Below are 18,517 nucleotides of genomic sequence, written 5' to 3'. Positions count from 1 at the left end.
CCTCTTGGCTGTACCCTAGGGTGTGGGAATTTGCCTGGGCCAGTGCCGCCCTCTGCTGGGCTCTTCCAGGAGCATTGAACACTGACGATGTCAATGCAAGCATCTGACCAACAGGGGGAGCCTGCAGGCCGAGCAAAGTTTAACCCACTTAGCCACTGCTACTTAAGCAAGGAAGCTGAAAAGTAACCTTAGCCCTGCCTTGTGTTCCAAAAGCTGCAGGGATCATTTGCTGACTGTCCCTAAGTTCAAGGCCTCCCTACCTTCTCCTTCTCCAAGTCACGACTCCCACCCCCCGCCTGGGTCAGGCAGCCCAGAAGAGCACTTTTCTGCCATTTAAAAATCCCTCTTTCGTCCGGGCACGGTGGCTCACGCTTGTAATCCCGGCACTTTGGGAGGCCGAGGCGGGCAGATCACGAGGTCAGGAGATCCCAGCTACAGGCTGAGGCAGGAGAGTGGCGTGAACCTGGGAGGCGGAGCTTGCAGTGAGCCGAGACCACGCCACTGCACTCCAGCCTGGGTGACAGCGAGACTCCGTCTAAAAAAAAAAAAAAAAAGTCCCTCTTTCGTGCCCCCAGTCCAGTGTTGGCTGGAAGCGTGCCGGAGTTCCACCGGCAGGGCAGCTGTTCTGGGAGCAAACAGGCCCACACTCCAACTGTATAGGGCATTATCTGAAGAGTCAGTGACCCCTGAATGTGTTCTGACTCCCAGGCCTCCTCAGACTTGACCCAGGTCTGCTCAGTGATCCTGAAGAGGAAACTGGGGAGGGGGCTTCCATCTGCCCTGCGTGGAAGAGGAGAGCAAGGTGCCCCTGACTGTGGGCTGGGAGCCTGTGGAGGTTTTGCCATTGCTGATCTTGATAGAATCCTAAACCAATGTATAGCTGATGACAGTTCCATGGGGAGAGAAATCCTGTTATGATTAATTCTGCGCTATAATGTCTGGCCTGGTTTTTTTTGGATTATTTTCCCCATTGTGATCCTAAGCTCTTAAAAAACTTGAGAGAAAACATCTAATTTACTAAAAGAGAAAGCTTTCCATTGAAAGGTAAATACTTTGAGGAGTAAAAAGACTTCTTTGAATGCCAGTAAACACCTCATTTATTTGGTGTATGCAGTTTGATTTGCACATGTATAAATGGAGATGCTTTTTTTCATTTTTGCTTGGACTGGGTTTTTGTCACTGCTCATTACAGTTTGCTTTTTTGTGTGTTTGTTGTGCGTTTGGAGATATTAGTTTCTTTGGTGATATTTGTTTCCTTGATGTGCCTTTTCACTTTTCTTTGGGGTTAGTTTTTGGAATCTGGATGCTGTTGAAGGGCAATAGCAGACTCCTCCAGCTAGGAGACAGGACATGTTCTTGAGTCACTGTAGCTGTTCAGGCTGGACACCAGAAGCTCCCTGCAGCCACCCCGCCAGGCCATAGCGTGTATGCATGTGCACTTCCACCCCCAGCGGAGGGTGTGAAGCCTTGAGAACCTCAAGAAAGGGCTGGATTCTGCCATACCTTTTGGTCTACCTTGGGACTGCTGGTTGCCAGTGTGTCAACCGGCCTGTGTTCCCTGCCACCCACGCACTTGCTGAGGTGTGGCTGAGGCAGAAGCATGTGAGCAGGTGCATCCACAAAGCTCAAGGCCCTGCTTGGAGAAGAAATACTTCAGCATCATGACAGGGAAAGAACGTGCACCTTTTTTGTTTCTTTAGTGAATGCAAGACTTAATGAAGGTGAATAATAAGCTTCCCCAAGCCCAGTTCAACTCACTGGCAGGGTTGACATCAGTATGACGTGTTGGACTGAAACTATATGTCTATAGGTAGGTACGTGCCTTTTAGAGTAGACCCCGGTGGCCACCCCATTTCTCCAAGGTGGTTTACCTAGCTTGTGTATATAATTAGACATTGCCACCCTCACCTCTGGCCAAAAATTCTTGATTTAAAAAAAAAAAAAAAGTCTTATTTTGTTAACGACAGGCTCTGTTGTATGTGTTACTATCCCAAGCCTGGATTATTTTATTTATTTAAAAGTATTGTCATTTCCATATTGGCTTTATTTTAACCCCATCCATCCCTGTGGGGCTGCAGAGCATCTTCATGTGAGTAGACAGATGGACATAAATAGATTCATGCTCATTTAGGAAGCTGAGAGTTTCATGAAGCTGAGGGTGAGTTCCTGTGATTCTTGTTGGCTTCAACAAAAGTGGGAGACCAAGTTTTAGAGCAAAAGACCAAATTAGTTGTAGAGTCTGGAATGCAGAAAAAAAATCACCCTAGCTTTTTTAGCACTTAGGGTTTTGTGAGGATTCAGTGTTTAGCACAGTGCTTGGCACATAGTAAGCCCTAGTAAATGTTAAATATTGTTATTAGTGTTTCCTAAAACTTGAGAAATAAAGAGCTGAGCTCATTCCCTTCCTGTTGATTCAAAAATACCTACATGAAAACATGATTCCAAGTTGATTGAATGTTGTAGGAATTACTGGTTTAGAGTAGCCCAGTTCTTGGCCTACCCTGCTGGTTGGGATTTTACTGTATTCTTGAATACACTGGTTTGAAAATATGCCAGACTTCAGCCCCCAAGGAAACAAGGCTGCAAGAATTTATGAACTCCAGCTGGAAAGGGTAAAGGTGACCTTTGGCTAGCAACATACCGGACCTTACCCCACTGATATCTTTCAGAACATTCCAAGAGTTTTCCTCAAGGAACATTTTTGAGCTAGAAATTAAAATGGGTTCTCTGGCAGACTGCACCCCTTGAGTCAAAGTTAACAGTATTCCTTTGAATGCAGTAAGGGAGGCTTTTCTGCGTTAAGGGGGACCAATCGAACTTACGCATTCCCCAGGCAAGTCCCTTTGCCGCCCTACAGCCTGGGGTGGCCCCTCCTGTCCTCAGGGATGGGACTCCCAGGCTGGTTAGCTCTGCATGTTTCCATCAAATTAAAGGTTATTCCCTGGCCTCATCCCAGAGAAAACCAACCCCACCCTGCCAGCTGCGGGCAATAGGGCAGGGATTTTGGCCTCCCAGAACAGCTCCTAGAGGCTGCTCATGATTGAATGATGTTTTCCCAAATCACCTAAATATTGGTTTGCTTTTTGTTTTGGGAGAGGATTTGGCCTCTTACTTCCCCAGTGGATTGAAAGTTTTATCTCCTGCCCTGTCTTGGCACAACTCTGGATAGATTACAGGTTGGAATTTGCTGGAGTTTGGTGTCTTTTTCAAATTCCTTTGGATTCTCTTCAGCCAAATCAGCAGTCTCGTCCTGTGGATGCAGTGATTGCAATTTCCCATCTGCAAAGCATGTCTCTCTAGCCCAGATTTTGTGGAGCCTTAAGATACTCCCTCGCTGCCACCCTGACCCCACAGCTGGAGAACCCTGTGCTTATGTGGTGGGCAGGGCCACTGTTGATGGAGGATGGCGGGGAAGGGGTGGTGCTCAAAGGATCTGTGGTGCTGGAGGTCTAAATGCCTCTCAGGACAGTAGGTCAGGAACCTCAGAGCAGCTTCATGTCTGCCAAAGCTGAGAGGGAGCAAACTTGGGAAGCATTTTGCTCACTGTCCTACCCAAGTTTTAATAGCATAATAGTTGATGCCAAAGGCGATGGTGACGTCCCTTCCACTGCAGTTGCTGTCACAACCTTGATGTCTTTAAGCTAATGGCCATTTGCATCTGTGTCTTCAAACAGATCCTGGTTACAGCCATTTTCTATCGTTCACTTCTGGGGTTAAGTAATGCAGGGTTCTGCAAACAAGGTGTCGCTGTCCAAATGTACTGTACTGGCATAGAGAGCACTGCTTTGTTTTCCACTGTTGTAGAGAAAACTAGGGAGAACTTTATTTTTCAATAAACTTTTCTTGTGTGACAGGTGGAAGTGATTTTTGGGGGGCGGGTGCATGCAGGGTCACCTCCAGAACAAAGCTGAGCTGCTGTCTAGGCACATTCCCAACACACAGCTTCCCCCAGCTGCCTTTCACGGTTTGCAGCACACTGTGGAAACTGCTGCTAGGAAGACAGGAATGTGTATGTAAGGAGTGGAAAGGGGAAGGTTTTACTACTGTGTATTCTTTCCCTTATCTCACATCCACCGCTGTGCATGTTAGGGCACTCTCCTTGTGCTGCCTTCCCCTAGAAGGAAAGTCAATTAGAAAGTGAACTGCTAAGATTTTGAGAAAAATCTTTCTTTAAGAATGAGCTAATGGCCCTATAAGGGGCTGAGCACCAGCGTCCATTGGACCTGGGATCGATTTCTGCCTCTCAGGAGCAGCTTTTGAGCCAGGAAGCAGTGAGCCATGAGCAGTTGGTTAGGCAGATGCCCTGGAGACAGGGAAGGTCTAGTCTATGCCCCACCCAACAGTTTGTCTGCAGGTGACATTGGCCCTCATCTGCATGGCCTCTGAAGCTGGCGGGCTTCCTGGCTACTGCCCAAAACAGACCCCACGCAGTTCACATAGCGTGTTTGTTAGAACACAAGGGAAAGCCAAGTACCTGCGTTTAGGCAACGCGACCAGCGTAGCTTCCCCTCCCTGTGCTTCCATGATGTATTTTAGACGACACGAGAAAACCAGTGGAAGAGAAACCTACAGGATCCTACACTTCTTCCCAAACTTGCTTTAGTTCATGTTACATATTAACATCCACTGACATATTCCTCAGTACTGCTGGAGAAGCCACCTGAAAGCATGGTACTGGACCAAGGTTCCATGACCTCACAGAACAAACTCCCTTCTCTTCACCAGCGTGGAGGGCAGACAGGACCCCAAAGCTGGAACAAGGCCTGGGCGCAGCTGTCTCTCAGCTCCAGGTGCCAGGTGAGTGTGCGGCCCCTACCTGAGTGGTCAGAGAGGGCGACCTGCACCACAGTCCATCAGGGTCTCCACGCTCAGTCCCCCTTAGGCACAAGCTCCCCCTCCCACATCCTTCAGCCACAGTGGAAAACCTCCCCACGTGTTGGTGCCGCATGGTGACAACTCCCAAAGATTGCCTTCCCATGCCATACAAAACAGGTAAAGGTCTTTATTGGTCAGCCACTACTGCCTGGGCAAGCAGTGGTGTGAGAGGTACAGAACGGTGCAGGTTGGGGAACACTACAGAATCTAAACCTACCGTGACATCAGCTGAGAACGTCTTGTTCCTTACAGAGGGAGCGAACCATCTCCACAGACTGTAATGTACCATTACCACTTAACACAGCATATAGATATATGCATATACAGATAGATTCTAATTATTTATTACAAATAAACTGTTTCACATCTCTCAAAAATGGATCCAGTTTTCACATGGATGTTCAGGTTCTGAATGTACAAGAAAGGGTCATGTGCTTATTTAATTCGTCCATGCAAAGCTTATACGTATATCACTAAGTACTTTAAAAAATAGAATGGTCTCCTTTTGAGCAAATCTGTTTAGATTTAAGATTAGTAAAACAGTATGAAACTAATGAGATACACTGACTGATAGAAATTAGGAAGTGACATACTGATGATTCTGGGTATGTAAAGGGTGAGGGGTACAATCTTCCCTTAAGACCTGCCAGGAGAGGAGATACTTGGAACCAGGAGTGGCGGGGCCACCCAAGCTGGAGGAGGTGGGTCTGCTCAGTCCTATGCAGTGCAGGCTCAGAGCACCACCGGAGACCTCTCTGCCAAAGATCTCATCCTACCCGTGAGAACCATCATACTCCAGAGAATTGAAAACGCCAGTCCCAGCTGGAGACGGGGAAGCAGGTCCCCCCTATGGGTATTGTCCTAACATGTTTGATGGGGGCGGCAGGTGATGGGGGCAAGGTAGATCCACCTGGCTGGGCAGACCTTGTCTTGTAATGACAAACCATGTGAAAGAAAACTTCCAAAAAGAAACCAGATGTTCAGTTAAATATTGGCACCCTTTGCCTATGTGGAAACTTCTCATCTCGATGGTCTCATGCGGACGCTGGCCCCCTTCACTCAAACATCTCGTAGTGACGTGTCTGCCTCACCCTCGGCACCATGTCGATGAGGAGTCTGCAGAGATGAAGACAGACAAGGTCACTTCCATGGCATGGGGCTGGAGAGCTTGGGGAAGCATATTTTCATTTTCTTTGTTCTGAGATAACTCACATACCATAAAATTCACCCTATGTGACTGGGTGGTTTTTGGTATATTCATCAATTTGTGTTATCTCAGAAACCCCATGCCACCTGTACCATTCACTCCCCTCCTCCCCACGCCTGACGAGCCGTACCCTCCTTCCAGCCTCTATGGATTTGCCTATTGATACTTTATATAAACAAAATCACACAACATGTGACCTTTTGTGACTTCCTTCATAACATTTGAGGTTCATCTATGTTGGAGCGAGTATAACAGCGCTTCATTCCTTGGGGGCTGAATGAGAGTCTGCTGCATAGATCTACCACATTTATCCATTCATCTGTTAATGGACAAGTGGGTTGTTTCTGCATTTTGCCTATTGTGAATAACTCTGCTGTGAATTTCCTGGACAACTTTCAGTGTGGAGGTTTGTTCCCATCCTCCTGCAGTGTAACCAAGGACTGGAAGTGCTGGGGCAAACGGTTAACTCCAAGTTCTAGCAGCACCATGGTCCATGGTCCAAACGGTTAACTCCAAGTTCCCACAGCCATGGAGGAGGGTTCCACTTCTGCCACGTCCTCACCGACGCTGGCAGTTGTCCCTCTTTTTGATGATAGCCATCTGACCTTTCCTGGAGCGATGGAAGCATTTTAACATTTAAAAGCACAGCACCCTTCAGAAACGGTTCTCTGAAAGGCTGGCTCCAGCTTGGGTGCTGAAGCCCGTGTCGGCGATGCCAGCAGGGCCTTTCTGCACTGCCTAGTCCCCTTTTGCAGGAAGTTCTCTAAGGCTAGGGAAGCAGCGTCTGGCCAGCACGCTGTCACATCCCCCACTCGTGGCAGGAGGGGCTCCGCTTGTGAGGAAGCCACACAGAGGTGCTTCCCTGGGGCACCGCGAAGACAGAGAGGAAGGAGCACAGATGTCAGGACCACACAGAGTCCTAAAGGTATCAGACGGAAGTCAAGGGGTGCCTTTGTGGCTTAAAGGCCTGATATCTCTTGTCCTTGCCTCACTTCCGTGTCAGCCCCAAGGATATCTGACCCCTGCTGGGTGCTTTTCCAGTCACCTGACACTGGTCAGGCTCAGGAGGGGCACAGGTATAAAATGTGAACTTCAGAAGCCTTCTGTCATTTCCTGACTGGGGAAGGTGGTGGAGAAGGGGCACTCCTAGCTGCCAGGAAAGCCAAGAGGAAAGCACAAGAACCTACTTGACCCCATAGGCAAATATGGTGAGGCCGATCAGAACGCCTATGCTGCCGTCCAGGTACCAGACCGCCGAGTCATGCTTGAACACTTCGGCACTCAGAAGAATGGAGAAGCCCATCACGCTCCCCACAAGGGAGTTAAACCCTGCAAAGGAAGCAGAGAGAGGCTAGATGGCAGTGCCAAGCAATCCAAGAAAATTACCCAAATGCCAGTCCTGCCTCCACATAACTGGAGCATGTGCTGGAAGGAACGGTGCCCAAAGCTCTCACGAGTGATAGCCACCACCTGGGCCCATCAAGTCTCTGCTCAAATGTCACTAGATACCTCCCAGAATAGAGCCGTCACCCCCACCATCATCCTGTACCTGCTTTATTTCTCTTCCGGGCACTGATGCCGTGTGTGGTTTACAGCTGGTCTCGCCCGTGCCCGCTAGAACGCAAACCTCCTAGAGGCAGGGGTGTGGTTTTCTGTTGAGTCCACAGTCCCCAGGACAGTTCCAGGCTCACAGTAGACATTCAAATACTTGGGGACTCATATCTGAGTGTCTGCTGGGCCAGAGTCCGAGCTGGGCGTTCAGGATGTGCAGTTACCTATCAACCTTCTCAATCGTGTGACGTCACATTATCATCATCATCCCTGTTTTCCGATGAGAAAACTTAAGAATGAGGTTAAACGTATTGATGGGGGTGATTAGGATTGAGAAGGGCTGGGATCTACCCGAACCTGCATCCTTTCCCTCCCGAGTCTCCTGTAAGTCACCTGAGGTTTTCTCCTTTCCCTCCAGAAGAGAAATGCAAAGTCTATTACGCTAAGTTTTTTGCAAAATATTGGCTACATGGTTGGAGAAATGGCCATAAAAACAGAACTGGAGCTACTAGATAGCGACTGCCATCTCTTTGCACACAGCAGCCCACTGGGGCCTCCAGCCTACATGTGATACTTCTGCTTTACCAGAGCTGTCAAAGGCCACACAGGAAGGGAGTGGCTTAGGGTAGCTTCTAGGGTCTCCTCGCGAAGGACACCAGCTCCTCCCCTGCCCCAACACACTGGTGGCCCCAAAAGCAGCTCCAGGTCCACGCTGCCCAAGGAGGCCCTGCCAGTAGGTTTGTGCGGACCCGTAACATTCCACGCCAGGCTGGGCTTCCCCCGGGGCAGAGGAGGATTGCCGGGCAGGGGTGACCTGAGCAAATCTGCTCAGGATCCAAGGTGGAGATGCAATGGCCGCTCACAGGAATGGAAGATGAACCGCGGGCCTGCAAGGGCACCCCAGGGACTGGCCTGTGCCCTGCGATGCACTTGGCAGTATGCCCTTCTCTCCCCCGTGCTCAGGACACCTAGATTTGGTCAAAGATACCTCATATTCCCCACACCACATCCACCACCCACCTGTAACTGTTCCTACAGTGCCCTGCTCCCTTGCCCACCTCAAAGGGCTTGGTTCTTGCGATGCTCCTCCCTTCCTCCTTCCCAGATTGGATCGGATCGTTTCTACTGGAATTAACCCACCTTCCTATCCCCATTGAACTCTTCTTGGACCCCACGCCTCCCCCATCTCCTACTGGCCTTCACAAAACCCGCAGAAGAGTCTGCCCGCTGCCTCCACACTCACACCTCTGCCCAGATTCCCTCCTCCCCCAGCCCTTCCCGAAGTCAAAGTCATCCTCATCCTGCTACCTGCAGTGGTGACAGGCCCCTTTCTCAGTGGGGGTCACATCCCCAGCCTCACACCCCCCTAGGGCTCTTCCTGTCCCCTTTGCTGGGTCCTCCCCTGCGTCCCCGAGTGTCCCAGGCTCTGTCCTCTGAGCTGGCCCTCTGCCAATCCATAAGCCCTGCTCCCCGCAATTCCCAGCTTTTGTCCTGACCTTTGCCCTCAGGCACAGGCTCCTCACGGAAGCATCTCAGACTGACTACAGCCACAACAGAGCCCTGAGCGCCGCCTCGCCCTCTGCCGCATGCTCCATAGATGGGGCCACCAGCTCCAGAGGCCGAGATTCTAGGAGCCCGTCTTCCCTTACACCACCAACCTGCCCCTCACCAGATGTTACTCCCCCAACTCATTCTCACTCTCCCCGCTGATCCCTGCTCTGCCCCAGCCACCTGTGGTCCTCCCTGGACCCCATCACAGCCAGAGGGACCCTCTGTCAGTGAGCAGCAGCCAGACTCTTCTGCAGGAAAGCCCCCATCACAGGCTCAAATCGCACCAGACCCCTCACATCCAGCCACACAACCCTGCGACAGCCACCCTGCCTACCCCTCAGGGCCACAGGGCTTGTCACCGTCGCCCAGGGCCTCCCTCCCAGCCCTGTCCTCAGCCCCCAGCCCCTAAACTTCCTCCTCTCCACCCACCACTCCCTTCTGCCTCCAGCTAACAGGCTAGCTTTGCCATTTTAACCGCCCCACTCCTCTCACTGGAAACCTAGGCTTAAGGACAGGAACTTGGTCTCTCCTTGCAGTATTTAAAGTCCCAGGACAGGGCCCAGCATTCATCGGGGTGCAAATGACCGCTGCATGAACAAGTGACCACACGAAGGAGGAAGTAGGCAGGCAGGCAAGGGCCCAGCCTGAGCGCCACCCCTGCCTGGCTTCCTCAGACAGTCACCCCAGGAGAAGGAAGCCCAAGCCAGGCGCTGCTCAGAGGCAAAAGCGTGAGGTTCCCCAGACAGCCACTAGATGTCCACTCAGCTCCACCAAGTCACCCGCTCTGCCAGCCAGCACCAAGGCCGCCCCAGCTTGCCATTCCTGACAACAGGCCCGCCAGGTGCTCCCTGATGCCGCACAGCTGAGAGGCTGGTGGCAGGGTCACCTGTTCGCTGCATCTTCTAGGAGGAGACTCTGCCCTGCCCGGCTTGGCTCACCTTTTGTGATGACAGAGCCTGACTCATTTCAGCTTCATTTCTTGAGAGTCTGCCTGAGGATGCTGGATCAAGCACACAGAGAATAGGGACCGAGTCCATGGCCACCCGCCACTTTGCTCCAAATGTCAGGACCTTCCCAGTCTGTCATTCCACATGAAGAGCTCTGAGCCCCCAGCCCCCACCAGCGCAGTAGGCAGGCCCTGCCGACACTCCCCTCTGCAGTGCCAGCCCCACAGACTTGGCCCTGTCCCCACAGTTGCAACCACAGATCCGCTCTAACGAAGAAATGCTGTTATCAGTTTAGGAGCATACAATGGCATAAAATGATGGCTAAGGCCATCCTGATTAGAGCTCCACCAGTCTGGCTTTGCCAACTGGATCAGGATCTGTGTAGTTAAACACATTCCTTGTACACAGAATATTCTAATTTAAAAGTTTCTTGTGTGCTTGAAAGATTGTCATAGATGAGGTATTTGAGAACTGGATGTGGAGCAGGAGAAGAGAGCAGGCCCCTGTTTCAGCGGGGCTTCCAGATTCGCCCCAGCTGTTCCCACAGGACTGAAGCTGTACCCCACGTCCAGAGCGCTCCCCCGGTGCCCTCTCATGCTCTTCCTCTGTCTGATTTGTAGTATGTGTTTGTTGTATGAAATCACATTACCCTATGTGATTTCAGCCCAGTCCCAATAGCAACAAACCCATAAATGACAACGTCCAAAGCCACAAACCATATGAGACCAGATTCACTGCACCGCACAGGTTCTCCATCAACCACACCCTGCTGTCCCTTTCCCCAAAGATCTGCCTCCCAGCTATAAGGACACCCCATTGACAAAGGGAGCCGGCAGCATCAGCCTGGCCCACTTCAGCCTGGCTCCAGCTCGGAACCCAGTCGCCGCCAGGTGACAGGGGAGGCCGCCCTCTCCCACAGAGGGGATGCTTGGCTGTGCCACAGCTTGGCTGGCAGCCACAGGGAACCCCCAAGGTTCATGACAGCCATGGCTCCCTGACCCCATCCTGCCCACCCACCTTCAAAAGTGAGGAAAGAACAGAGAGAAGATAAATACAGATCGCTCCCTAGTTCTGCTAATCAACGAATGGAAGAAGCCCAGATCCCACACAGTACAATTAGCAGGAGGCTACAATTACTCCTGCCATGTTTTGCCAGCAACACACCCACCTAGCAGGGGATGGCAGGGCCACAGAGCACAGGGCCTCCTGGGAACAGGCTCAGGGGAGGGGCACTGCCTCTGCACTCATCAAACCCACACAGCCGATTCATTCCCATGCTGCTCATTCTATACCTACCCCACCACTTCCCAAACCCTCTCCCTCACCCCATCTGAGCCTGCCATCCCTTCCTCTCCCCAGGCCTCCCCCTGCTCAGCTCCCAGCTCCCTCCACTCTGCTCCCCACCACCGATGACCAGCGGGCTCCGCAGAAAATAGCACTCATGTCGCCCTACCTGTTTCAACACTTGACAAAATATCCCACATCCCACCCTAGACCTCAAGCCCCGCCATGCTCTGTCCCCCATTTCTGAGTGAGGAAGGGACCCCCCCATGCCCCTTCCTCACTCGGACTCCCTCTGCCTGGAGGACGGCTCTTCTCCACTCTTCGCCTGATTGTGAGATAGTTTTCACCCAAACCCCCCACTTTTCCTTGTAACGACCTCCTCCCTGGTTCACAAGTATGATGGAAATACTGCTTATGGGTGTGAAGGATTCGTGTGCGCGAAATCAAAGTCAGAAGTTGTTCATTAGAAAAGCAGCCTTACTGTTGTTCTCCTCTGAATACCATATAACATGGTGGAAGCCAGAACAGTGAAGCCTAGACCGAGATCGTGTATCTGGAGTATCTACAATGTTAGGAAACAGCACCAACCAAGTCACAGAGCCAGTGTTCCAAGGAGGGGGCCAAGCCCCGTGGGTCATGGGCAGGGCGGGTTCAGGGACTCCTGCTGGGGCTCTGACTGCTGGCTCCACAGCCAGGTGTCCGGTGAGTGAGGCTGCCTGCACCCCAACCTCAGTGAGGTGGATCAAGATCCCACAGATGTGCCAGCCAGAGGGGCTTCACAGCCTGCCTGGGAGCCGGCCGAGGAGCTGCCTGCTGTGGACTCACCACCGGGAGCCCAGAAAGCTGTTCAAACCCACACTGCCTACCCTAGGGCTTCCTGCCCTTCCCTCCTGTTCTAGGTAAGGAGGCACTGAAGGGAAGGTGGGCAGCATACGTGGCTGAGGGAAGCCGAGGCCAGCCAGGCCTCCACTCTGCATCCCTACAGGGCTGGGCCAGAGTGGCCCTCAGAGCCTTGTAAACGGACCTCTAAGGCAGCTGGAGGTCCCAACCCAAACCCCTGGCTGGGGCCCACTCATCCCTCGGCTCTCACACAGAACCCACCCGGTGTCCCGGCTACACTCGTCCCTAAGGAAAGAAGGGCTCCATGGCCAAGGACGGCATTTGATGCTGCAGACCACAAAGCAGCAGACTGCAAAAATCCCAGGGGGTGAACTCCCTACCCCAAATCCCAGGTCTGCTCCAGACAGGGAAGGCCATGCAGATGAACCCAGGTCTTGCAGGACAACATATTCGGGTCAACTTGATGCAAGCTACCTATAATTCTACGATGTCTCAGTGGGTGACAGAGACCCCAGAAGCCCAGGCTGTGGCCTCAGTATGCTGTGTCATTCTCAGGAGGCTGAACTGCAAGTTCTTTAGATCCGGCTGTGCTAGAAAGACCTGTCTATTTATAGCAGAGGGGTTGCTTGGCTGAGTTGCAACCACGTTTTGGGGATCAGGGCAGGATGCCTCACAGCAATAAGGCAGAAACTGGAAAGGGAGGCTTGCTCCGGAGCTGGCGTCCCCAGCCAGCGCAGCACCTAGCAGAGTGTGAACCCCCGCTGATCCGGTGTTACTGCAGCTTCACGCTCCAACAGCATCAAACCCGGGACCTGATGGCAGCAGGATCCTGCCTTCCCCCAGCCTGGCAGGAAGCGGCAACCTAGGGCTTCATCTGGAGCTTGGGGAAGGGGTCCTGTCTGCCTGCTGCGCATGAGGGGCCTTAGCGCTGCTTAAAGGTGAACAGGAAAGAGGCAGTCTCAACCCAGGCAGTCAAGGTAGTCAATCCTCTCGCCATTTTAAACCACTTTTACCGTCTGAATAGCTTTGGTTTCATATGGACTAAAGGCTTCCTCAGCCCAAGGAGCAAGGCAGCATCTCACAAGGGCAGAAACCAACAGCAGGTCCTGCTGGGCAGGGCGACTTAAGGAAGGACTCTGAGCTGCGGGTCACATGGCATGCAGGAGTGCTGGACACAGCAGGGGCCGCCTTCCCTGGAAAGATGCTGTACTTGGCCCCTGGGGCGGGCACAGGGGCAGCACCAAACCTTGGTGTGCGCCACATAGACGGGGGCGCTGGCATAAAACACCAGCTCCTGGGCCCCAACTCAACCACCTGGAATCAGAATCTTTGGGGTGGGCCCAGGAATCTTTGTTTTCAACAAACAGCCCAAGAAATTTCAGTGCTGCCAGCCTGGTAGTGGTCAACTGATGAGCGTCGGGGGTCTGGGATTTTGCAGTCAGGATGTCAGGTCCTGTAACCCCCAACATCTTCAGGCCTGTTCAAAGGAACCCCATGCACATCCATGCACACGGGTAATGCTCTTCTGAGGGTAACCATGGGTGAAAAGCTGGGGGCCTCCTCTTGCCTTCCCAAGAGACCATGTTGCAGACTCAGGAGGCGGAGTGGGGGCAGGCGGTGGGCACAGGGACTCCTGGCTCCCCAACAAGGACAACCAGGCCACACCCCCACCCTCATCCCCCAGACCTGCCAACACATCTGCCAACAGTCCCGCCACCTGCCAACAGTCCTGCCACCTCTGTGGATGGATTCCTGGGCCAGAGCTCCGTCCCAGGGAGGAAACATCACTTTGGCTTCCTGTACCCCTGCCCACTGTGCAAAGTCCAGCTCTGCACCCAGCAGATCCTCAACACTGGCTAAGACAAGGAGCCCACGCCATGTCACCATGCTCCCTCCTGCGGGTGAGAAGGGCCCCATAGCTGTCACTGTCACCATGCACGTCTGCACTCCACACTTCACACACAAAAGAGCCTTGAGAGTTTGGGACAAGGAAGTGTTTCTTACAAAAATAATCCAGCCGGGCGCAGTGGCTCACACCTGTAATCCCAGCACTTTGGGAGGCTGAGGTGGGAGGACTGCCTGAGCTCAGCAGTTTTAGACCAGCCTGGGAAACAATATGGTGAGTCCCCATCTTAAAAAAAAATACACACACACACACACACACACAAACGTGTATAACATGTAAAACATTTTCATGTTTGTGTGTACATATATACATATACAGACACACATATATAAACTTTTAAAAAAAGAATCCACATATTTCTGCTCTATTCTGTGCAGGTGCACCCACCAACCCACAAGACTTTTGCCCTTTGACCCCCTACCACTTTACTCCTGACCCCTGGGCTCCGCACATGCCCAAGAATAAATAAAAGAACATGTCCAGGAGGCACTGCTTATCAGGTTTCTTGTCTGTACATCAGTGATATCAGCGAGTCTGGGGCCTGAAACGTACTTTTCTTGCACTCACACACCCCTCTCTCTGTCATCCCAAAGGTCACAAAAGAAGTTCCTCTTGTCCCACAGGGACACACACAGACTTTTCTAGCTGGTTGAGATTCTAAGCAGAGAACACACAGGTCATTTGCCCAGAGCAGGCACCTGGTAACTGCTACCTGAACTCCCAGGTGAGCGTCCCACTAGCTGGAAGGAAAAACAAGCATGGAGAATTCACAAAGGCAACATTTATAGAATCCAGAAAAGGCATTTACTTTTTATGGGGAGCAATGCACATAAAACCCGAGACTCCAGGAAGCCCTTTGTGCTTCATGATTAAGAGGCTGGGGAGCCCCGAGCCTCCCTGCTAGGAGGTCAGAGTGGAGGTGATTTATGAAGAGTTTATTAAATTTCCAGGGCACAAGATATCTGCCCTGATACGGGAGCTCTGAGAATCATTAAACAGCTTGAGGTGGGTAGGAGAGTGAGAAATGGATTCCAAAGTATTGAGTTCTCCAGCAAGGGAAGCAACTAAAGGAGACCCAAACAGCATCTTCCTCCACTGTGAGCTCAGCCCCCAGGGATTAGGCATCCTAGCCTTACTCACCATCTGTGATGAGTGCTCTACTGGTCAGAACCTTCCCCAGCATGAACTTCAACACGGCCAGGATGCTGCAAAGAATCCCACTTAAAATGGAGACACTGAACAGGAAATCGTCCTGCAAGAGAAAGTTCCAGATTTCAACAGTTCACCTCCTGCTGGAGCAGGTCATCTCCAACCCACTTGCCTTAGAGATAAGCTTTGTTCCAAGTACAAGTAGTCAGTCAGGTATGCTGCCACCAGGTGGGGGTATACTGCATGCTTTCACATCTCAGTTGTGTGTCACCAGGAATTGGAAAAGATGCTCAAAAACAGATAATCCCAATTTATATTTACTTAGAAAACCATTATGTATTTATTTTCCTGTAGGAAATTCACCTTCCCACTATTCTGCTAAAATGAGTAGCAGTCATAGATCAATAACATAGTTGGTCAGAATGCTAAGAACAGCGTCTTCTAAATAGAATTTTCCACAGATAATTCACCAAGCAGTTGACTGAGAATTTTGGAACACATAAACACACCACTGGCCTAACAATCCTTCAACAGAGACAACTGAATTTGCCACAGGGTCAGTTATGGCCAGAGCTACTTAAAACCGTATCTTTCCCCCTTAAATTCACACAGGGCAATTGAGAGTTCATATAAACATGGGTAGAGAAAATAGCATCTAAAAATATAGTCTGCTACTGACGTTATCTGAACACTTCCTCTAAATTGTTACCTTACTTTTGCAAGCCAACAATTGAGTCCCATATGCAATAAGTAAGCACCACTATCTCCTGACATTGGGGCCCATCCAGCTCTTCTGCTTCAAGCTCCCATGTGTCACCCCCATGAGACACAGCCTTCAGATTTCCCAATATTAAAATGCACCTGCCAGCAGAACTCAGATGCAGCATCATACATAGGCAAAGAAATCGGCTTTTCCCTACGCATTTTATTAATCAAATTCACAAACCTCGTGTCAGAACCTGGGAAGAGAGAGACAGCCTGCTTCATGTTCAAAACTTAACAAAGCCATTTGAAAAACCACTTCACTGGAAACAGGTTATCTGTATAAGGTCAAAGCATCTCCCTGAAAACATGGGTCAATGGCAGTGGTGGTTTTGGCAACCTATGTTCACAAACTCTTCGCTACTCCCCACCCCATCCCCTGCCCTTGAGTTTGGGCTGGACTTAGAGACTCAAATCTAACAGAGAGGATAGAAAGGCAAAAACAGTAGCTTACCAATGGAGAACCCAAGCAGACACCACCTTAGCCCAGTGATCAAGGTTCACATTACCGTTAATAAGTTGTGTTAGCACCATGTCGCCCCCGATACGATGTGACAAGAAGGGCACTTTACCTCCATGGTGTTCCATCCCCAAATCCATAACCTCATTTTAACTGCAAAACAACATCAAACAAACCCAAACTGAGGGACGGGCTACAAAATACCCGACCACTACGTCTCACGTGTCAAGGTCATGAAACACGAGGAACGACCGAGAGACTGTCACACACCGGACACTTAAGGAGATTTGATAACTAAATGCAACATGGCATCCAGACTGGATCCTCGAACAGAAAAAGGTCATCAGTGGGAAAACTGGGGACATGAGAAGGGAGTCTAGAGTTCTGTGAAGAGCACCGTCATCCTGCGGTAGAGACGAATTTGCCGCGGCTGTGTGCCATGTTAACAGCAGGGCAGGCTGGATGGAGGGGGTATGGGAACTCTCTGTACTATCTGTAAAACTCTCCTATTAACCTAAAATTCTTTCACATTTAAAAGGTGATTTAAAGTAATCTACTCACTGAAGTTTTACCTCCTCAAATGGCCAGTAAGGCCCATCCCAAACCAGGTCTCCTGACAACTCTTCAGTCCCTCCTATGCGGAGGTTACACAGCAGGGGACACAGCGGGAGGGGGTCAGGAGCCCCAGATGGAAGCTCTCTTTGTGCAGGGACTCAGCTTAAGTCCAGGAGACAGCACCCACAGAAAATAAACTGAACATGATGCTACCATCTGAGTATGTGTCCCCGCCAAAATTCACACATGGAAACCTCATCGCCGGGGTGACGGTATGAGGAGGGGGGCCTCTGGGAGGTGATTAGGTCGCAAGGACAGAGCCCTCATGAATGGGATGAGTGCCCTTACAAAAGAGGCCCCAGAGAGCCGGCTTGCCCCTTCCACATGTGAGGACACAGGGAGAAGCCACCGTCTTATGAACCAGGAAAAGGGCCCCCACTAGGCACTGAATCTGCCAGCATCTTGTCTTGGGACTCCCAGCCTCCAGAACTTGTGAGATGGAAATGTCTGTGGTTTATGAGTCACCCAGTCTGTGGTGTTTTGTTATAACAGCTAGAACTAAGACACCCGACCAAAGAATCGCATGTCAACAGCCCCAGGTGCTAACGGGACTCAGGAAGCACAGGCCGGGATACTGAGGCAGTTAGGAAAGTCAAAAACTTGGAGGCCTCACATTTGGAGACCGAAGGCTCCCTTTGCTTACCCCACGCCTGAATCCCCTCTGGCTCCGTTCAGTCTGTTTGCAAAGCCCTCCTCCCAAAGTGTCCAGAGGTAGAGAAAATCTGTGCTTACCCCATCTAGGCCCCTGGGGCACAGGGGCTGGGCTGGGCTGCCCCACCCTGAGATGCAGCTCAAGAAACGCCACCCATGGCTTTAGTGACCGTTCCTCCATCTCTAAAGGGAGCTTCAGAACCAGGGCTCGGCCGACCCAGCGGCAGGAGTGTGCCAGGCAGGCCTTTGTTCAACTCTAAACTCCACGGCTTACTGGAAACGAACACTTGGATCTCAGTTGCTCCTCTGTAAGCGGCAGTGGGATGCCTACAGCCCCTGGCAGCCGCTGGCAATGAAAGGTAGGAGTTGTTGTTAAGGGGCCGAAACACATGATCCACACACAAACGTCCTCTACCTGCCGGCCACATTGGGTACTCACGTTGAGCCCCAACCAAGCCTGGTCAGCGTTCTTGTGAGAGACACAGGAAGCTTGTCACCGAGAAGTAAGTATGCATGGTGAAACAAACTTCAGCTTCCACAAGACCAGGACTGAGCTCCACCGCGGCCTATCAAGGGGCTGTGCGGGAAGCTTCCTGCACCGGGGAGGCTTCATCTCGGGGGCGCTCTCCATGGACCGGAGGGGCCGGCGAGGTCCAGCTCCTGGAGGACTGGGGCGGGCTTCCCGGGGCGAAAAAGTAGAACCACTGGGTGGCAGCTTC

The 18,517-nt window shown here is 51.5% G+C and overlaps 1 protein-coding gene across 1 annotated transcript in view; it reads right to left on the bottom strand.

The window, feature by feature from the left end:
• Positions 1-4,977: 4,977 nt before the first annotated feature.
• Positions 4,978-18,517, bottom strand: part of TMEM163 (transmembrane protein 163) — a 274,865-nt gene continuing 261,325 nt past the window's right edge. Inside the window, exons 8-10 of the mRNA XM_017888400.1 lie at positions 15,302-15,413; positions 7,270-7,411; positions 4,978-5,991 (exon numbers count right to left, since the gene is read on the bottom strand). Coding sequence (XP_017743889.1) covers positions 5,931-5,991; positions 7,270-7,411; positions 15,302-15,413 — 315 coding nt within the window. The 3' untranslated portion in view covers positions 4,978-5,930. The remainder of the gene's footprint in view (positions 5,992-7,269; positions 7,412-15,301; positions 15,414-18,517) is intronic.

Source organism: Rhinopithecus bieti, unplaced genomic scaffold, assembly GCF_001698545.2.
Source record: "Rhinopithecus bieti isolate Rb0 unplaced genomic scaffold, ASM169854v2 scaffold_15296, whole genome shotgun sequence".
Classification (NCBI taxonomy): domain Eukaryota; kingdom Metazoa; phylum Chordata; class Mammalia; order Primates; family Cercopithecidae; genus Rhinopithecus; species Rhinopithecus bieti.
This window is presented reverse-complemented; position numbering and strand designations above follow the sequence as displayed.